This window comes from Falco naumanni, chromosome 1 (assembly GCF_017639655.2).
Source record: "Falco naumanni isolate bFalNau1 chromosome 1, bFalNau1.pat, whole genome shotgun sequence".
NCBI lineage: Eukaryota > Metazoa > Chordata > Aves > Falconiformes > Falconidae > Falco > Falco naumanni.
Window position 1 is genome coordinate 126041394 of NC_054054.1, and position 20241 is coordinate 126061634.

The window sequence follows — 20241 nt, forward strand, 5'->3', positions numbered from 1 at the left end:
TGGGTGCAGGCTGTGCAGCTGAGCCAGCCCTTCTTCCAGGCTGAGCTGGTGGTAGAAGATTTAAAAAGTGAAACCAAAGCCCCCAGCTAGACCAAGAGCTCTCAAGACACTGCTGAGAGCAGTGAGGGGGTGGAGGTTATGAGCACAGTTGCAGTCCGGACAGATCCAACTTGGCTGCAGCTCTGAGAGCTGGAAACATTTTTAAAAGTATCTCAGAATCAGAAATTCCTGTTGTAACGATAACTAGATCAGAGCCTGCAAATCTTGGTGAGGCCAACAAGTTCCTGGCTGCGCAGTTCTGCCGCTCTTGGCCGGGCACCGGGGGCTTGGCAGCTGCCCAGTCCCCCAGCTCACATCTGCACCGCGGGACCGTCCCGCCGCGAGCAGCACGCCAGCAGAGGGGACCATGTGTTTGCCAGAGGCTTCGAGGGCGCCGAGGACTGCGCATGCGCAGGGCAGCCGGGCTGACCCTGGGCAGCTGGAGATCAGGCCGGGGCTGTGTGCGTGGCTGGCACTGGGGTGCTCCGGCACGGTGGGTTGGCACCCCAAGGAGTTGGGCTCAGCCCGCAGCACTGGCACGCTTTCCCGCTCAGGGTAGCATGGCTGCAGCCTGGTTAGGTGATAAACTCCTCTAAGCAGAGGAAAAGGAAGCGTTTGGGGTTTAGGGGTGTGTCTGAATGCTGGGGGGAGCAGAAGGGACAAACTGCATATTGCTCCCTGCCCGTGAACCTCACTGGGGCAACGCAAAGGGACTTTTAGAAAGGAGCAGCAGACAGTTGTGTCTTGCTGTGGCTGGTGGAGGACAAAGAGGCACTTCCCGGGTCACAGCTCCAGCCTGGGTGGGTGCCAGAGGAGTGTCCAGTGCTGATTTCCCTCTTCTGGCTTTCAGGACAGCATCAGCTTGTTGCTGGAAGCTGTGAGGACCAAGAATGAGGAGCTTGCACAGACCTGGAAGAAATCAGAGCAGTGGGCCACCATCGAGCAGCTCTGCAGTAAGAAAGGGGGTCCCGCTGGGGGGGGGGTGGGGGAGTCCCTTCTCCCTCAGGCCAAGGCTGGGCCAAGCTGGCCAGGGGCTGCATCTCAAGCCACCGCAGAGGCTGCTGGAGGCTCGGATGGAAGGAAGGCTGTTCCTTGGTCCCGAGCAGCGAGCGGGGCTGCGGTGTGGGAGCTGCAGAGCCCAGCTGGGGGGTGCTGGGATCTGTCACCCCCTGGGAGCCTCCCCAGGGTGCCAGCCTTGGGGGCGAGGGCAGCATCTCAGCAGGGAGGCTTTTGCCGAGGGTGGGACAGAAAACTTGCTCTGGGTTTAGGCAGGGGCCCTGCCTGTTCCCGGTGCTTTCCCCCTGCTCTGACTGGGCTCTTTTCTCTTGCAGGCACAGTCGGTGTCCAGATCTCAGGACTACAGGAGTACGGTGCCATGGGTGGCTCGACACACGCCGTGTCGGCAGCCATGTGGGCCTGCCAGCACTGCACCTTCATGAACCAGCCGGGCACTGACCACTGCGAGATGTGCAGCCTGCCCCGGACCTAGCCACACCAGCACGGTGGCAGACTCCAATACAGAGCAAACCCTCGAGCAGCAGGAGTGGTGCTTGTCCCTTCCCTGTCCTCCCTTCAGCTTCCCCCCGTCAGGCCTCACCCCGGGGTGTGGAGCCGGGCAAGGGGGTGGCTCCAGCCCCACCCCCCATTTACTCTTTGCTCCCTTTCAGGGGCAGCCCCTAGTCGCAGCAGGAGCCGGGCGCCCTGGCTTTACCTTGACACTGGCCCCCAGCCTGGGAAACCAACGCTTAACCTCAGTCTTTGCCCAGCCAGGCCAGGCTGTCCCCCCGCCGCCCCCAGCTGCTGCCTTAGCCTGCTCCGGGGTGAGCACCGGGGGCTTGGGCCAGCTGGGCCACCTCCCTCCCTGCCCGCTTGCCTGCCCAAAGCAGCTTCCCAGCACAGCGGAGGTGACAGGGAAGCTTCGGCATCTCCCTGCACGCAGCTTTGTTCTGCTTTCCCTGCCCACGCAGGTCGCTGCTGCCAGCCGTGGGTGCCGGGGTACCGACAGCTTTCGCACTAAATGGCCCGGGCAGAGCGAGCAGACGCCTGTTAACTGTGCTGGGCCAGACGGCAGCTCTGCCAGGCTGTGCCCTGTGTGCTGGCAGTGCTCCCAGAGCAAGACGGGGCCCCCCTCGACACTGGGCAAGGGGTGGGCATGTGCCGATTCTCAGCTTGGCACCGCTCCCGCAGCGCATGGCACCGAGCCGCGCTCCCTCCCTCTCTGGTGGCAGAGATGCTTCAGCACAGTCTGTGTGCACTGGGGCTGGCACCAGCGTGGCTGCCGGCTGGGCACCTGCCCGGTCACCACAGGGGCTGTGGAAGGGACATCCCCTCCATGTGCCGTGTCACCCCCCAGATTGCAGTTTGGCTCCTGGGGAAGATGTGGGGCGCTTTAGGCAGCAGATTATCCCCTGCTTTGGAGCGAGGCAGTGCTGGGGGGAGCCATGTAACCCGGGCACCCACCTCGTTTCTGCCGTGTCCTGTCGGTAAGGGAGCCAGTCCACAGGCTGGAGCCAGGGGTCAGGCCATGCTCTTGCCACTCTCTCTCCCCTGTAGACCCTTGCTGGGGGCTACCCCGTGCTGGGCACTATTGGGGCTGGGGAGGGGGCGGACAGATGCTTGTAGTGCCCCGGGTGGCTCGGCCCCCCTCTCATGGGGCCTCTGACCAGCTGCCCCATCCTGGAGACCCCCTGCCCTGGTGCTGCGGGTTGAGGTCTTGGTTACATCCCCTGGGGCACTGGTTCTGGCACTGCCCCCTGCTCTCATAGGAGTGAGGCGTGAGGCCCCGTCCTGTGCCAGGACAGCATTGCCCCGTCTTCTTCAGCCAGGCAGTGGGGCGGGGGATGCCCAGCGCCCCTGTGCCTGGCAGCCTCCCTCGCTGCTGCTGGTGAGCGCCGGCCTGGGCTCTGCCATAGGCTTCATCCCACTGGTTTTAGCAGAGTGGCCACCCGGCCCTGCTGCGGGGCTCACGGGCTGCAGTTTGCTTTTCCCCCCTGGTTTGTTGGTGTTTGGGGTTGCAGCAGTGTGCAGTGCCTGGACTGGACTGACCCGGGCACAGGGTCTGCAAGTAACGTTAAATAAAAGCACCTGAAAAAGAGCCAGCACCATGCTTCCTGTGCGGGGGCTGCGCCGTGCCAGGGCTGGGACACTCCGCCCTGCCAGGGGGATGCTGCACCCCATCACCAGGCACCCGGTGCCCTGTCTCCTGCCTCTACTGCGGCCGGACAGTCTGTTTGCAATCAGCATTGGAGTTGTGTGCGGCCGGGCCCAGCGCCAGACCAGCGCATTGAAAAGGAAAAGCAGGAGCCGCACGGAGCCAGAGCTGGGGGAGCCGAGCTGGGACAGCAAGAGCCCAGGGAGCCAGAGCTGGGACAGCAGAGCCGGGACAGCGGCTGCTGCATCTGCACGGGCAGGAGCTCGGCACAGGTAGGAGGTGGGCAGGGCTCCAGTGGCACCAGGTCCCATGTGCCCAGCCTCAGGAACGTGACACCCCATGGCCACCCAGCCTCGGGGTCCCTGTCTTGGGGACGCTGGGGACATGGTGGCCCAGCTCCCTCCTGCCTGCAGCCGGGGCCCTTCTCATTGTGCTCTGCCCTAGCAGAGCCATGTCGCGGCTTCTCCCCTTCCTGCTCCTTGTGGCTCTGGGCTGTGCCGCCAAGCTGAAGCAGCGGCCAGCGGCGTGGGATGACAGAGCGGACGGTAAGCCCCCACCGCTGGGGACCCCCTCCCCGCCAGGCAGGGACGGCCAGCGTGCGTGTACAGGCAGGGCCAGAGCTTCCCCACCTGACCTCTGCCTGACAGCGGGCAGCTGCCCTTGGGTGTGATGCTGGAGGGGTGCTGGGGCAGAGGTCCTGCGGCAGTTGGGCTACTGGGGGGGTCCTGCCCCGGCCAGCCTGCCCCCCCGGTCCCCGCAGCCCAGAAGGTGCCGGTGAAGGGCTGCGCCAACCTGACACTGGTGCTGGATAACTGGAAGTTTGCCATCACCTCCCAGATGAGGAACCTGCTGCTCTTCGACCACCAGACCGTGCTGCCCGACTACGGGAGGTGAGGGGGCCGCGGGGACCGGCGATGCCCCTCGGGGAGGGGGGCTGGGAGGTTCTGGCAGGGGTCCCGTGTCCTCACCCTTCTCCCCCCGCACAGGATCCGATCGCTGTCGGGGGCCCTGGACGAGCTGTACCGGGACTTCAGCGCCCTGAAGGAGCAGCTGGGGCGGCTCTCGGCGCGCTTCGCCGAGGCGGAGGCCTTGGTGGACCAGCTGAGCCGGGGCCGCGGCCCCGGAGCCCCCCCGCAGCGCCGGGGGCTGCCCCAGCCCGCCCGCAGGCCCCCCGACCCCCCACAGCAGCCGCACCGGGCCCCGGCGGGGGGGGGGCACAGCACGGTGGGCGTCAGCTTGAGGGGCCTTACCAAGCCGGGGGGTCCCAGCAGCTGCACCCACCGGCGGGGCCGGGGGGAGCGGGGGGGCGGAGGGCAGGCCCGTGCGGTGGGGTAGGGCCCCGATCCCCATTCGCTATTAATAAAGCCGCTACCATTAGCATTGCCTCGCTATTCTCTATGCCCCCGGAGAGGGGGGCTACCCCCCCCATCCCTCCCGGTACGTCGACCCCGGGGGGCCGCCCCGGGCCCGCCAATCGCGGCTTTACGGCCTGTCGCAAACTCCCCGCCCATTGCGGCGGCCGCCGCGCAGCCGTAAAGCGGAGCCGCCCGCGCCCCCCGCCCGGTACCCGCAGCCCTGCCGGGAGGCGACGGGGGGCTGGGGGGGGGAAGGGCCTGAGGTGTGGGGTGGGATGGGGGGCTGAGACTGAAGGGATGGTGTAGGGGGCGGGTCTGGGGAGCCGGAATGGGGTATGGGGTGGCCTGGGGGGACTGGGCCTGCGGGATGAGGGGGGCTGTGGGGCTCGGTCGGGGGTGGGGGCTGTGGAACTAGGTCTCCGCGAGCCTGGGGCTGTCAGTGGCCTTGAGGGGGGTCCCGGGCTCAGTCTTGCCCCCCAGGGCCCTGCCGGAGGGTCCCCATCCCCTGCCCAGCTGGGTGTGGGCAGCCCCCCACCCCCCGGCGCTGACCCCCATCCCTGCCCCCCAGGCTGGCAGCGCCCCTCCGGCACCATGGCGCAGGTGGGCCACAGGGTGGATTACCTGGCCGGCTTCTGCTGCCCGGTTGGGGGGCTGGTGGCGGGCAAGCCCCGGGTGCTGTGCCACGAGAACGAGATCTACCTCTCCAACGGCAGCGAGTTCGTCTACGTCTATGATCAGGAGGGGAAGGTGCTGAAGGTGAGTGGCTGGGGGCCGGCGGGGGGCTTCGCCCTGCTCCCCCATGCTAGCGGGGTGCTCTGGGGCCGCTGTCCCGGGGCCGGGATGGTGCTAACGTCCCCTGTCACTGGTCACCTGCTCTGGGGCCAGAGTCCTTCCTGGGATCCCTCTGCGCGGTCTCCCCATCCACAGACACACTCCACGAGCAGCGCTGGACCCCCTTACCCGGCTCCAAGGCCCCTCCCGGGGCGGGGGGTGCTGCTGTCTGGCCCCTCTCTTAAACTTGCAAACAAACGTTTAATTAAACTGGAAAGGTTTTCTTTCCTCCCGAAGCAAAGTGACATCTCTTTCATTTCTCACCTACAAAGGGTTTCGCTATTGTCTCTGCTGTGACTAACAGCAGTCGTCGTGTCGAGTTATACACAGCTTCTTTTTTTAATTTGTTCTTATTATCATTTCTAAGAAAGCCATCACTGTAATACCAGGATTTGCCTCCTACACTGCGCTCCTTCTCAGGAAAGTAGATCATGTACCAGCTTTCTGATCGCTATTTTCCTTCCCCTCGGGGATCATGAGTGGCGGGCTGCCTCATTACCTGCAGCCCTGCACCAGACCCCCTGCCGCCCCTCACCAAGGGCAGCTGCCCCTCACCCGGGAAAGCCCAGCAGGGTCCACGAGCTGTGGTGCTGCCCAGGTATAGAGTTATTCCTGGAAATTGCTTGTAACCTGTGTTTTCAGGAAATAACCGCTTTAATTCGCAGTTGCGTTGGGGTTGCCTGGGAGGGAGCATTGTCCGGCGAGTGGTTTCTTTCTTCACCTGGTGCGGGTGAGCAGGGTTCTGCCTGGGCTGGCAGCGTGGGCACCGTGGCTTCCTCAGCGCTCGCACCTGTGGTGAGCAGCCGCATCCTCGCCGTCCCTCTGGGTGCTGTAGGAAGGTGACATTTCTTTCTGCTTTTCCACCCAGGCCGTGTACCGGTGCCCTGACCGGGTATGGCATGTGGAGCTGCTGCCCCAGCCCCGGCAGCTCTACATCCTCTGTGCCCAGAGTGGCATTTACTGCGTCTCCCTGGACCAGCAGAGCAGGTGAGCGGGCTGTCACCCCCAGAGATGCAAGCCAGCCCCATGCCATTAGCCCTGGAGTCCCAGGGCTGCTTCCTACAGCTGGGGTGATGTGTTGGGTGTCCGCTGCTGCCCTCTCCCTGCCCGTTCTCCTGCAGGCATAGGAAGCCTTATGCAGCTTGAAGCTCTGGCTCTCTCTGGATCGCCGCTCTTGCAGCAGATGCTAAAAGCTATGCTGCGGGGAGCTTCTTTCTGAGGGCCAGGGTAAGAGGCAGCCAAGGGAAGAGCTGGCTTCGCCCCATGGCTTGGCTGAGAGCTCTTCCTTGTTTGCTTGAAGGTTAATGGAGCAGACGGATGGCGACGGCCAAGAAAGCAATTGCCCTTCCGGTGTCTTCCCTGTGGACTCGGATGCCTGCATCTTCCCAGACTCCAGCCTGTGCATGTTCACTCTCCTCAACAACTTTGTCATCACCTTGTCCCAGGCTCACGGCAAATGGTGGATGAAACTGCATGAGCTTCCGCGTCCCGAGCAGGAGAGTCCCCCATACCGGCAGGTCAGCGAGGTGGGCTTCTGCCCTGGCCCCCAGCCTGGAGAGGAGGAGGACGGCCCACCCTCCCGCTTCCTGCCTGTCCTGTGCTGTGCATCCTCCCCAGGCACCATGGGGTCCGGGGAGGGGCTCTGGTGCTCAGGGGGCTTCGTGCTGGAAGAGCCCCTCTTCAGCCTGCTCTTCGGGATTGATGCAGCCATGCTGGAGTCACCTATGATCCTCTGTGGCTTCCCGGATGGACAGCTTTGCTCCGTGCCGCTGAAGGCCCTCAGCTCTTCGCCACCTGTTGACGGCTGCCATGATGTTTCGAACCAAGACCCCCCTGTGAAGATCCTCCATCATTTGGAAGAGCCCATTGTCTTCATTGGGGCCTTGAGAACGGAGCGGAGGGTGGCAGAGGATGCTGAGGATGAGCAGCTCTTTGGAGACTCTGGCTGTGACTGTGTGGTGGCTGTGGGCCACTACGGGAAGATGGTGGCTGTCAAAGCGGATCAGAGGGAGGAGGCGACGGTGCCGGAGCTCAGGGAGTACTACTTGCGTGGGCCCATTCTCTGCGCCGCCTGCAGCAGCGGCAGCCGAATGTATTACAGCACGCACTCGGACATCTCTGCCGTCGACCTGGACTGGGTTGGTGACTCCTCCGATCCTGAAGACACAGAGAGCTGCACTGGCGTCCTGCCTCCTGTCCTGTCTCCAGCCAGTTTAAGTATCTGTAGCGTTGTGGCTCTTTCCTTGTCTTCTCGGGCGTCAGAAGGTACTGCCGGCAGCGGGGCGTGCACTGGGTCTTGGGGTGGAGTGGGGCAGGATAGCTGCCTATTCCAGCCCGTACGTCTCCGCCCCTCCTTATGGTCCAGATTGGGCTCCGTCCTCCATCCGTTCTTGTTGACTCCCCTCGTTTTTGTAAGTCGTTTCTGTCAAGCATGCCAACTCTGGCTGAACGCGAGGCGTGCTGGCAGCTCCGGCTCTTCCCTGCCCATTTCGCAGTTCCTTTCTGCTCGGCGTTGCAGGAGGTGGCTGGTCCCAGAGAGGTTCCCACTGGGCACTGGCCCTGCCTGTCCCCCTGCGCGCCCCGCACAGAGGAGCCCTGAGCAAGCCGGGAGGAGGCTCGCTGCAGAAAGGGGGTCTCAGGCATGCCACTGTCTGGCCCGGGGGCTCCTGTGTGGCGGCTTGGAGCCTGCACGTTCTGCGCTCTCCAGCCCCACAGCTTGGGTGCTAACTGTGTCCCCCTCCTCAGCAAGGGCAGCGTGCAGTGCCTGACCATGGCCTGGGCGCACAGCAAGGTGCGGTGCTCATCCTCAGCCCCCGTCTTGGGAGCGGAGGAAGGCAGCTGAGTGCCTAGATGGGGGGAAAGCATCGCATAGCCATAGCTGAGCCCCTTCCCCGCGGCAGCATGAGGAGCAAAGGGGGCCAGAATGGGCAGGTGAGCGAGGGGAGGCTCCTGGGGCACCCAGGCAAGAGCAAGGCAGGCAACCCTGCCTCTGCCAGACCCCGCTCACTGCCTGCAGAGCTGCATGCATCTCGCTACCGGGGACCCTGCATGGCAGCGCTGGCTCCCAGTGTGCTGCAGCCCCCAGCTGCTGGCCTTGGCTTGGGGGCAGCCAGCTCCGGGAAGCATGGCTGGGGCGGTGGGGCTGTCAGTGAGCAGGAGCCACGGGGACAGGACAGGCATGAGGGGGGTCGTGTTTCCCTTCAGCGGGGTGGCCCCTTCTCAGGGAGCTGTGTTTGAGGTGGGCGTGCTGTTGTGGTCCGTGTCCTGTCTCCATTGTACCCTGCTGCAGACGGAAGCGATACCTCCGGCTCCCACTGTCCTGGGGCAGGTGGTGCCATCCTGTGCTCCCCCATCCCTCTGCATCCCCCTGCCGCTGGGGAAGCCCTGGCTGTCTTGCTGGCCCCCACTGCTGACCCTCGGTGCCTGACCTGCCCTGGTCTCTCCCCACAGGTGAATCGGAGCTGCTGGCCTTGTCTGCAAAAGGCCGCCTCATGACCTGTGACTTATGCAGCCCCGAGGATGCTGACGTGGAGCTGACGCCCGCCGAGGCTGGCCGGAGGATTAAGGAGCTGTTGTCCGGGATAGGCAACACCTCAGAGAGGTAAAGGGTAGGGCTGCTGGGCGCACTTGTGTTCTCACTTGGCGAGCTGCTGGGCTTATAGGCACTGAGCAGAGCTTTTCTGCATCAGCCGTGAGGTCTCTGTTCAGTAACTGCTCCAGTGTTTACCTTCCCAGAGTGCAGGAGCTTGGCTGGGAAGCCCCCCCTGCCCTCAGTAGGACAAAACCAGTGTTTAGGGGCAGCCCCGCCGGCTGCCCCGCTCTCCCCCGGGCACAGCCAGTTCTGACGCTGCGGGCAGGGTGGTGTTTACAGCCTCAGCGGCAGAAGGTGGGAGAGGCAGGGTGCCAGGCACTCCCAGACGGCCCACCACACTTGCCAAGTTGGCAGTAACCGGCAGGGCAGGCGTGTGCCTTTGGCCTCCGGAGCCATCTGCATGTGGGGAGGGGATCTGGGCGAGTCACCCTCCCTTTGCAGGGGGATTCCTGGGGTCTGGCTGGCTGGAGCCACTCCTCAGGCTCAGCTCAGCTGGTGGGGACTCACAGGTGTAGCGTGTCTTGGAGAAGAAGCTGGCAAGTTCCCATGGCAGCTTGGGGCAGCTCAGGGCAGCGGGCTCGTGCTGGGGGCTGTTTGGCTCATCTGCAGCAGCAGCACAGTGCCCTTCGTGCAGCAACCTTTGGCACTGGCCCCTGCTGTGCTCCTGTTGCTGACCCAGTGTCCTGGCTGCCGTCCCTCTCGCTGTTTTAGCAATGACACTTTGCCCTTGCAGAGTTTCCTTCCTGAAGAAAGCAGTGGACCAGAAGAATCGAGCCCTGGCCAGCCTGAACCAGGTGATGAATGTGAGCGCAGCTTTGCTGTCCAGCCAGGAAGGCCAGAAGCCCATTGCTTGCACCGTCACTGCTAACTGGAGCTGCCTCCTGCTCCAAGATACCGTTACTATCTCCTGTCTGCTGGAGAACTGCAGCGAGTACAGTCTGGAGGAGGGCTGGACCCTCTGCGTTCAGCTCCTGGCCAGCCCCTGTGCCTTAGAGGAGGAGTCATCCGTGGATTCAGCCACCACTTTCACCTTCCCCATCGACCACCTCCTCCCTGGGAACAAGAGGGAGCTGACACTGCCCCTCGGCTCTGCCGCAGACACCAAGCTGGACCTGCCTCTGACCATCTCCTGTGCTCTCTACTACAGTTTACGGGATATTTTGGGCAGCGGCTCAGACTCCTCCGAGGCTTTGGACGACCTCCTGCCAGATGACTCGCCCATCCTCTCCCCAGACAGAGAGGGGATCTGCCTGCCCCTCAGTGAATGCACCATTGACATGCTCCAGTGCCTCCGTTTCGAGAGCAGCCCCCCTGGGCTGGATGCCTCCCCGCCAGTGGCTGCTCCCCCTGCCCCCCCAGACCCTGTGGAGACCTTCCTCAAAGTGTCCCAGGAGCAGACTGAGCCCAAGGGGGTGAAAGCCGGCGAGCTGCCACATGCCACTGGAGAGGGGAACCTGCCTCCGTCAGCGGCATCCATCCGGGTGTCCTCGGAGCTGCTGAAAAACACGCTGAAAACCTCCGGCTCGGGTGAGTCCCTGGAGAGGAGCGTCTCAGGAGCCTCTGGGGTATCTCCCTGGGCAGAGGTGCTTGCATCCCGGCTTGTGGCCATGCCAGGAGAGGCCGGGGTGGCACTGTCACAGCCTGTGCGTGCAGGCTGGGATGGTCACCAGCCCTTTCATTGGGTGAGGAGGGCTGCGTGACCCCACACAGTCACCACCTCAGCACATGTCTGCTCGTGCGCTGGCGCATGGATGCGGTGGCAGTTGCATGACCAAGCTCAGCTTGTCTCAGCAGGGAGGGAAGCGGCCCCCGCGTCAGGCCCTGGCCTCACAGGGGCTGCACCAGCCACACGCTGCTTCCTCCTGTGCTGGCTGCATGGCTCCTGCCTGAGTGGGGCTGCTGAGCCGCAGGGAGGGCATTCAGCGGCATAACAAGCTCTGCTTTCTCTCCTTTTGTCCCCAGATGTCCCGCTGAGCTGTGCCACGCTGCGCTGGCTGCTGGCTGAGAACGCTGGGGCCGAGGCGCTGAGCAGTGGGAATGTGGCATCGGTGCGTGGCGCAGCACCAGACGGAGGCGAGGTGCAGCTGCTTGTCCGAGAGGCAAGGAATGGGTTAGCCCTGCAGACAAGCTCCCCGCGCCTGTCCCACGAAGCTGGCTTCGTTCTGCAGCCCCTTGCCCATGCCAGGGAGCTGGGTGATGTATGGCCCTGCTATCCTGACCCCAGGCTGTCACCTGTGGTCCAGCTGCCGGGGAGCCTGCTGGCTGCTGTGCTGTGGGGCTGGGGCTTGTGTGCTCGGCTGGGCGGGCTGCCTTGCCAGTCCCCCTTCTCCCAACCCTGGACTTCCCAAAGGCTGTGGCTGCTTCCCTCCCTCTCTGGTGGGCGTGTGTCCCCCAGATGCTGTCATTTCCCTGCTAGGCAGGGCAGTGGGCTGTGGCTGTGTCCCTGCACGGCACGCTGGCCTTGTGAAGGCAAAGACAGGGGCCTGCTCCCCTCCCAGCATCCCTTCACTGGTCCTCAGGATCTTTGTGGGTGCTTTTTGCTGCAGCCTTTCCACTGGAGCGGTGTGTCTACTGCTCCTGGCCATCTCTTGCCCAGCCCCACTGAGATGTGGTAGCCTCAGCCGCTTGCAGGGCCCCAGTCAGGTGTCGAGATTGGCTGCTGTAAGAAATGGGCTTTCCCTGCTGGTTCGACCAGCTGAACTTTGCTGGCTCTGCAAAGTGAGGGGAAAATGTGGCTGGATTCAGGGTGTAAATCTGATCTGCTGCAGCTCGTCCCTCTTTAATGCAAAATTCCCCCTCTAAATGCAAAAGAAAAACAGTAATTGCTGCCCAGCTCTCCTGCCATGGCTGGTTGATCCCGTGCCGAGGGGCCCAGCTGCCTGCACACTGGCAATGACCTGGCTCAGGTTGATTCACGCTTGAGAGCTCTAATATTGCCAGTGTGATTAGTGACAATGTTAATTCTGCTTGGGCTAAGCCTGGCGGATTAAATCTGCTGGGGTGGCAGCCTGCGTCCCCTCGGGGAACGGGCATCCACTCACCCCCCGCAGCGCTGGGCCAGGCCAGCGGCCACTCTGCCGGCTGCAGCACCTGCCCCTGCTGCCGCTCCTGCTGGGGCTGAAGGAGCGGGCAAGGCCTCGCCTGTGGCCTGGTGGCCACCAGACGAGGGGGCAAACGCCCCTCGGAGGGGCTGCGCAAGGGGTCTGAGGTACCCAGCTGGGCTGGCAGCATCTCCGCTGTGTTTGCCTGTACCAGGCTGTAGAGCAAATGGGTTTGGGGGGTGCAGGAGTACGGGTGGGGGAGGAAAGCCTCTTGGGGAGCCCTGTGCCTGTGGGGAGGGGTCCTGGGGCCACCCTCGCCCCCTCCCCTGCCTGGTGATGATTGCAGCGTGGATGTGCTTACTGTCCCAGGTGGCCATGAACGACCTCAGCCCTGCGGGTCCCATCCAGGCCGTGGAGATCGTGATGGAGAGCCCATCCCTGGCTGACATGTGCAGGATGCACCACGCCGTCATCCGGCGCATCCAGGTATGCTCAGCGCCGCTGGCTGCGGGGCTGTGCCACTGTGTGCAGGTGGCCCCGAGGGACCAAGCCAGAGCCCCCAGGCCAAATCCAGGAGCCACAGCCGAGTGCTCTGGGAGGGTTTCTCTGGCACCACCGTGTGGCAAACCAGCCTGCCCTCTAGCAGGGCTGGGGAGTGGGACCATCACGGACCCTGCTCCCTTCCCGAGCCCCCAGCCTCGGCTCTGGGCGTTTGGGCCGTGGAGCCCCGGGAGGTGCCGGCCGTCTGCCCTGGAAACAGGCACCGGTCAGTTTGGCAGCTAAACAGAGCGCGGACCCTGTGGCACGTGGGGGCTGGCAGCCTTCCCGGAGGCGCTTCGGTGCTGGCAAGCGTGGTGCCAGGCCTGGGGAGCGCAGGGCAGCGTGGCTGCCAGGTGGAGACCTGCCTCCTGCCCCGAGCCAGGGCTGGGGCTCCCTGGGGCTGGGCGCTGCCGCAGCCGGCTCTCCCGCTGCCCGCCCCAGCAGCGCTCTCTGCTCCCCACAGGCACTAGTGCTGGAGCAGGCAGCACAGGGCTCGGGCCCCCCTGACCTCCGCATGCAGTACCTGCGCCAGATCCAGGCCAACCACGAGGTGAGCTGCAAGCCCGTGCCGGGGGCGGCAGGTGCCCACTGTGCCTTGGTCCCCTCCTGGTACGCTGCGCGCCATTGGGATCCCCCACCGCAGCCCCAAACCGATGCGCGTGTCTCAAGCTCTGTCTCCCTTGTACAGATGCTGCTGAAGGAGGCGCAGACCCTACGCGACCGGCTGCCCCTCGGCGAGGAGGGGGCTACCACGGCCGAGAAGCTCTTGCACATCTACAGGCAGCTCCGCAACCCCAGCCTTGTTCTGCTGTGAGCAGGGGGGTGGGCAGCGCACCCTGGGGGCCCCGAGCCCCGCTGGCCGGGGTGGGCCCTGCCAGGCCAGCAGCGGGGAGAGACCCCCACAGGAGGAGGAGCGGGTGCGGGTGGGAGGGCTGGCAGGGAGGCCCTGGCGGTGGTCCAGGTGGGGGGCGTGTGTGTGTGCGTGTTTTGTGGTCGTGTTGTTGGCAACACCGGAGGGTTGCGGGGCTCCGGCGGCAGAGTGGGGGCTTCTGGGCTGGCCCAGCCCAGCCCTGCCGCTCCCCCCCTCCCCAGCCTGCCACACCGGTGGGCAGCCCCCGGGGCCGTGCTGTCTTGTGGATCATTCTAGCCGTGGTAGTTTAGCGCTCTCCCAGCGGCTGCCGTGCTGTGCCGGCTGTGGGCTGTGCCCCCATGCCGCCTTGCCTTTCAGGATCAGGATAAACAGGGTGCTGTGCCAGGGTGCCCAGCGGGTGCCTGCCCGGGGGAGCCCCATTTTCTGCTGGGCAGGGGAGGGGGTTTTCCACTCCCCCGTTGTTTCTATAAATGATCTTGTATTTCTGTGGTGGTGCAGCGTGTTTTGGCCCAGTCCTTCCCTGCACCGCTCCAGTATCTGTAAATCTGTCGTCTGCCATGAAAACGATCGTGCCGCTCAGCAAGTGCCCGTCTCTTTTCCTTTTCCATCTCCCAGCAGGGCCCTGCCAGCTCCTGGAGGGGTTCCACTGCTGCCCACCCCCCCAGTCCCCAGCCAGGTTGCAGCCCCCCCCTCCTCTCCCAGCCTGGCAGAGGGTCCATTGGCATCGCAGCCTCTCTGGGCTCCAGCCCCTACCCCCAGCCACCCCTGTGGTACCCTGGGGCCCTGTGCCCACCGCCTGGCAGCTCTGGGGGGCCCTGAGCTGTGGCAGGGCCAGGACCCCCTTTCCCTAGGGGGTCCCGTGGGGCAGCACTCTCTTCCTGGGGTTGCAGGGCATGGGGAGGGGGACGGGGTCGGATCTTGGGTGCAGCAGAGGGGGGAAGGAAGACGAGGTGCTGCCCTGGTGTGATCCAGACTGACTTTATTGTGGTGCGTCGGGGGGGTCGGGACACAGCTGCCATGGATGGTGCCGCTGCCGGCTCCACTGCCATCCTTTGCCTGGGGACAGCTAGTGCCCCCAGGTGGGCTGGGGGCTGCGGCAGTGGAGGGTCCGGGGCCAGGCAGGTCAGTACTCCCAGAGCGTTGCCCGCAGCACGGACTCGCTGTCAGCGCGCAGGGTGCCAGCCGGGTCCCCACGCAGGTACCGGCCATTCTTCCCTTTGATGGCAACACGTCCCCGCTCCCGGAACTCGAAGAAGAAATCCTCGGAGAGGTCCCCATCACTGCACACTGAGCCGCTGCTGGCCACGTACCAGAACTTGCCCCCCTGACCTGCAGAGAGCCCCCACGGGCTGTCAGCAGGGCCTGGCTAGACCCCTGGTAGCCCCCCACCCTGGTAGACCCTCGCCCAGTGGCCCACCTCGGATCTGGTAGGCGCCGTCGCTGAAGCTCATGTGGAAGACGTCGTAGACAGAGCGGTTGGAGTCGAGCAGGTTGGAGCCGCGGTGGTAGCAGACAAAGCCGTGCTCGCCCCGTAGCACCAGCATCGGGCGGTTGATCAGCTTCAAGGTGAACTCCTCATCCTCCCCTGTATGGGAGCCCGGCCCTGAGCACCCTGAGGTGGGGGGACTGCCGCCAGGACCCCTGGCCCTCCATCCGCCCCCAGCACTTACCCACAGCATCGCTGACTGCCGCCAGCTGCCCATTCTTCTTGGTGCAGATGTACCGGCCGTTGCTGGCGCGCAGGGCCACCCGCCGCCCGCGCCACTCTATGTCAAACATGGTGTTGGCAGCGCTGGTGTTGGAGGGAGAGGGTGAGCCGGGGCAGCCTGTCCACCCCCCCAGCCCCCCTGCCCCAGAGCCCCACGCCGTGGCACGGCACCACTCACACTTCGGTGGCCAGGGCCTGGATGCCCCCGTGGGCCACGAGGGTCCAGTAGCTGCCGGTGTTGGTGTGCAGGCTGCACTTGTTGGTGTCGCGGTCAATCTGGAGCTGGAAGGTCTCATGGTTCAACTCCTCGTCCTGGTTTGCCGAGACGTTGACGCCTGCGGGCAGGAGCAGCCACGTGTGCCGGTGAGCGCAGCTGCGCTCTCCCTCCCCTGGCCCCTCTGCGGCAGCGGTAAATCCTTCTGCAAACAATCGTGCTAATTGGGCTGGTTAATCTGATTGCTACCACGTCCATCTGGTTAGCACCACGGTGCACAAACCCCCTATTTATAGCCTGCCCACCACCGTACCCGGCCCTAAGCTGCTTGGCACAAGGGCGGGCATGTTAGGGGAGCTGTGGGCACAGCATCGCCAACCAGGCCTGCGGACCCCCACAGACCCCTGTGGGCTCTGGAGGCTGCGCTCCCATCCAGCAGCCCCTCCTGCCTGGCCTGAGCTGCCAGGCTCAGCCCCTGCTCCATGGCTGCACCGAGCCCTGCACGTATGTGCACACCTGCAGCACTGCAGAGCTGTGCACACGCAAACACGCCTGCACGCACTGTGCTGGGCACAGCCCTGTGCGCACACGTATGGGCTGTGTTGAGCTGTGCACACACGTGCGTGCGCAGTATCGTCCGTGCACAAATGTGCGTGGGCTGCACATAGAAATGCATGTACCTGCAGGCATGGTGTGGAGCCCTGCTCACACATGTGTGTACACATACACCCACAGAGCCCTGCTCACACACGTGTGTGTACACACACACCCCTATAGACGCCCCCAGAGCCCTGCACACACCCCTATAGACACCCTCAGAGCCCTGCACAGCCCCACAGGTGCTCCCAGCCCAGCCCCGCTGGCTACAGCCCCCCGGGCAGGCAGGACCGCCCCATGCCCTTCTCCTGGGCAGGGTCTGGGTGCCCCATGCCCACAGGGGGGCTGGGGTCACCTGTGTGCCCAGGGAGCAGTGCGGGACGTGGCAGTGGCCTTGCCCGGCTGTTGCTGTAGGGCTTCCCCTGGGCAGAGGCTGCGCTACGGGGTTGTTATTGCGGGGTCTCGTCCCATGGTGGGGGGTCCCAGGGGCACTCCCACGGAGCCCTTCGCAGCTATGGGTGCTTTTGGCTGACCTGATCCCTGGGGACCCCCCCGGGAGCAGCCAGAGGTCCCGAGGTGGGCAGGGAGCAGGCAGCGTGGCACGGGCAGCCCTTACCCTGCCGGATGGAGACGTATCTGCCGTTGGCCGCCGTGAAGACCACCTGGGGGTGGCTCTCCTCCAGGTCGAAGAGTTCATCTTTGCCCGGCTTGGAGCTGCGGCCGGACTTGAGGGTGCCGGTGGGCCCCGTAGGTGCCAGATATTTCCCGTCACAGTCCTTGAAAGCCAGCTTGCCCGCCTTGAACTCGAGGGTGTAGCCGGTACGGGCGCCGGGCTCGGGCACCAGCGTGCCATCGCAGCGCAGGTAGCGCTCGTCGGCGGTGCGCAGGCTGTACTTCTTGTCCTGGAAGCAGAGGGTGATGAGGGCGTCCACCCCCCAGGGCAGGTTGCTGTCAGTGGCGATTTCATCCTCGTGGGCGCTGAGGTGGGCGTAGCGGCGGCGGCTGACGCTCAGCAGGTTGGCCTGGGGGTGCATGGCCAAGTGCACGGTCCAGAGCTCGCCCTCCGTCACGGTGGGGGCGAAGCAGGAGAGCTGATCCTCCCGGCCCCCGAAGAAACGCCGGTGCGGGGCCGACTGCAGCGCCCAGCGCCCATCTGACTGGGTGATGATGCTGAAGCGCTCGTCTCGGCCTGGCTGCTCGGCCTCGCACCGCACCTTCCCGTCCTTGTCAGCACCCAGGTACCGGCCAAGGTGGCTCTTGAGAAAGACAACGGAGCTGTTGGCTTCATCCTGCTCCAGCGTCCAGATCTGCTTGCGCTTCAGGCTGGGTGCCGAGGCGTTCACCTTGTAGCCAAAGCTCTCCGCCGTCAGGTACCGGCTCTCACAGTTGATCAACCCAAACTGGATCTTCAGGACCTGGTGGATCCCATTCGTTGGCATCTTCCGCCGGCGTGGGGTGGCCCCCGGGGGGCTGGCGGGGGCTCCCCGGCCCTGCTGAGCCCGGACGTCGCGGCGGGGCCGGCTGCGCCCACGGGGACGTGCGCACTGCCCCGGTGCTGCAGCTGCACTGGCCCCGCGGGGTGGCTTGGCACGGCACGGCACGTCAGGGGGGTGCCGGGGCTGGGCCGGGGGCCACGGCCCGTTTAATTAGCCACGGGTAGGATTACCAAATCCAGCCAGATTGCGACGGGCACCAGGGTGCCTGTCACCTGCAGCAGGGCTTTCACCGAGACCCCGGGCAAGGGGGCACCGCGGCAGCCACTGGCTGGCTCCTTGGGGTGCGCGGCCACGGCACCGTCCTGCGTGGCTCTCACCCGTCCCGCCGCGGAGCTGCAGGTGGAAAACTTGGGCAGGAACCCGATCCGGGCGCGGGCACCGCGGTGTATCCGTTCCCGTCGGGCTAAGGTTACCGGCCCCTCTGATTCAGCAGCAGGTCACCTCCAGCCGCGCCGCCTCCCGGCCAGCCCCTAAGCGCCTTACCAATTAGCCAGGCATTTTGATTAGTTTAAACCTTTTATCCTGCTTTGGGGCCCTTGGCCTCCATCTGTCCTGTGGCCCCAAATCGCTCCTGCAGCTGTGGATTGGGGTCCCGGCCTCCCCCCTCCCCAGCCCACCGGGGGGATGGTTGGGACAACCCCCCTGTCACCCAGGGTCTGGGGTCCTCCAGCGCCAGAGGGCTGAAAGTGCCTGAAGCTCGTGACAGTGGTGGGGTGTGCTGCCTCGGTGGGGGACAGGGGTGCAGGGGACAGTCCCCACTCCTGCCCAGCTGGGACCCCTGCCACCAGCACAGACGCAGCCACGGAGACCCCTGGCCTCAGCCACACTCCACCACAGGCACTGGGGGACAGGCTCTGCCCACGCTGGCACCAGGCCCTGGCACCGCCTGCACCCCAAAGTGCTCAGGCACCCGATGCCAGCCCCTGTGCCGGGGACCGGCCATGCACCGGTGATGCCACTGTGCCTCAGTGAGGCTCCGGCCACCATGGCTCCCGCTGCCGCCATCCCCCCGGCCTCGCAGCTCCGGTGTCAGTGCAGCACCCAGTTATTGTTCCCGAAAATAGGTCCCAGGATTGGTTGCCTCATGACTTTTTCATGGCTGCGCTCTCTCTTACCGTGCCGGAGGGGTGCCACGGCCCCCCCAGCCGCTGCGTTACCCGAGCCGCGGCTGTGCTGCCTGCGAGGTGTAACTGACCCCCCCACCGAAACGGATACGGGTCAGCTTTCGGAGCCGGGGAGGGCTAAGTGGGTCAGGGTCCTGCACGGGCTGGGGGCTCCAGGGGGCTGGGGGGGACACGGGCAGCCCAGGGTCTGGCAGGGTGGCAGCACTGGCTCTCGGCGGGTGCCTGCTGGCACCTGCCTGGCACAGCAGCCGGGAGCTGCATTTATACGCCGCTGCCCACCCCACCCCCCCCCGCCCCCGCCCCCCAGCCCCCGCCGGGAGTCAGGTTCCCCCCCGGGGGGGGGGGGGGGGCTGCCTGGGCCCTGCCCCACAGCCCAGCCTGTCCCTGTGTGCCCCCGGCCTGGGGACAGCCGGACACTCTCACACACCTCTCCTCAGTGGGGCAGCTCCTGAGAGCCGACATGCTCGTGGCAGCGCCCCCAGCCTGGGGGTCGTGGGGTGCTGGGGTGGGTGGCCCCACCCTGGCCTCCATCCAGCACCCTTCCCGGGTGCCCCCCACCTCCCTGGACTTGAGAGCCAGCGTGGTGCCAGTGGTGGGGGCTGGCAGATGGGGGAGGGGTCAGCTGCCCCACAACAGCCCACGGGGGTGGGATGGGGGATGGCGGGGTGGAATGGGGGAATCAGGCCAGGGTCCAGGTGCTGGGTGGTGCTGCCTGGCTGTACCCCCTGGGGGGACCCCCATCACAACCTCATCACCCCCGCCCCCCCCTAACAGCCGCCCGTTGCCATGGCGACGGGACGGTGGCTGTGCATCACTATGGCAACGGGAGGAGCCGGTGACTGTGCATCGCCATGGCAATAGGAGGGGACGGTGACTGTACCTCACCATGGCAACAGGACGGTGACCGTGTGTCGCCATGGCAACGGGATGGTGACTGTGTGTCCCCATGGCGATGGAGGCTGCGCACAGGCAGCGGGGCGGGGCGGGATGCGGCCCTTCCTCCTCCTCTTCCTCCTCCTCCTCCCCTCCTCGCCCCCCCCGGCCCGGGCCAAGGTCCCCACGGCGGCGCGGGGCGGTGTCGGGGCCGGGCGTCCCGCTGCCACCGGCCCGATCGCTCCTAATACGGCCGGGACGCGCTGCCTGCGGGGCGGGGGCACCCCGGGGCCCTGCCCGCCCTGCTCACCCTGCCCGCACTGCCCGCACTGCCCGCACTTACTCACCGGGCGCCGGGGCTGCCTTGTTTGGGCAGGAGGAAGCGGCGGGGCTGGCACCCGGCACCGCCCCAGGCCCCCCCGGTATCACCTCGCTACCCGGGACCCCCCCCACCCCGCTGCCCCCCGAGTCCCGGGCGGTGGGCTGCCGGTGGCGGGGAGCCCCGCCGCTGTGTGCCTGCCGGGGGTCCAGCTGGTCCTGCACCCCGGGGTGGGGAGCTGTGGGATGCGGGTGTCACCTGTGCAGCACACCCCCCCCCAAGCCAGCCCCCCCGGTGCCCCCCCGGCCACCAGCCCCCCATGCCTACCAGCTGCTCGGCGCTGGCATGGGGTTGAGACCCCTTGAGCTGCACCAGGACCTGTGAAGGATCCCCCAACCCTCTACCAGCCACCCAGTGCCAGCAGCACCCTGCACCATGCCCCGGCACCCCCACCCTGCCGCCGCTGGCACCCCTCCAAGCCACCCATCAC

At 65.7% G+C, this 20241-nt stretch overlaps 4 protein-coding genes across 6 annotated transcripts in view; 3 read left to right on the forward strand and 1 right to left on the reverse strand.

The window, feature by feature from the left end:
- The window catches only part of NPLOC4 (NPL4 homolog, ubiquitin recognition factor), a 29183-nt gene extending 27610 nt beyond the window's left edge, over positions 1–1573 (forward strand). Inside the window, exons 16-17 of the mRNA XM_040582129.1 lie at positions 890–992; positions 1371–1573. Of these exons, the coding sequence (XP_040438063.1) occupies positions 890–992; positions 1371–1528 (261 nt within the window). The 3' untranslated portion in view covers positions 1529–1573. The remainder of the gene's footprint in view (positions 1–889; positions 993–1370) is intronic.
- A 1569-nt stretch (positions 1574–3142) lies between these two features.
- On the forward strand, positions 3143–4567 carry LOC121082558. Of its 2 annotated transcripts, none has more exons than XM_040582131.1 (4): positions 3143–3462; positions 3635–3735; positions 3951–4080; positions 4177–4567. In XM_040582131.1, exons 1-4 carry the CDS (start codon positions 3143–3145, stop codon positions 4523–4525), a joined length of 900 nt encoding a protein of 299 aa, XP_040438065.1. In that variant the 3' UTR covers positions 4526–4567. The 2 variants fall into 2 exon arrangements, with proteins under 2 accessions (XP_040438065.1, XP_040438066.1); XM_040582132.1 differs by having other exon boundaries at positions 3638–3735.
- On the forward strand, positions 4526–13999 carry FAAP100 (FA core complex associated protein 100). Of its 2 annotated transcripts, XM_040582127.1 has the most exons (10): positions 4531–4753; positions 5114–5301; positions 6245–6363; positions 6677–7641; positions 8827–8977; positions 9702–10495; positions 10931–11067; positions 12379–12495; positions 13013–13099; positions 13238–13999. In XM_040582127.1, the coding sequence occupies exons 1-10, from the start codon at positions 4588–4590 to the stop codon at positions 13361–13363; spliced, it is 2850 nt and encodes a 949-aa protein (XP_040438061.1). In that variant the 5' UTR covers positions 4531–4587; the 3' UTR covers positions 13364–13999. The 2 variants fall into 2 exon arrangements, with proteins under 2 accessions (XP_040438062.1, XP_040438061.1); XM_040582128.1 differs by lacking the exons at positions 13013–13099; positions 13238–13999 and having other exon boundaries at positions 4526–4753; positions 10931–11078; positions 12379–12490.
- Positions 14000–14384: 385 nt separating this feature from the next.
- FSCN2 (fascin actin-bundling protein 2, retinal) lies at positions 14385–17892 on the reverse strand. The gene is made up of 5 exons (XM_040582133.1): positions 16556–17892; positions 15307–15463; positions 15091–15212; positions 14838–15005; positions 14385–14749 (listed from the first exon to the last, which is right to left on the reverse strand). The coding sequence occupies exons 1-5, from the start codon at positions 17376–17378 to the stop codon at positions 14544–14546; spliced, it is 1476 nt and encodes a 491-aa protein (XP_040438067.1). The 5' UTR covers positions 17379–17892; the 3' UTR covers positions 14385–14543.
- Positions 17893–20241: the final 2349 nt, after the last annotated feature.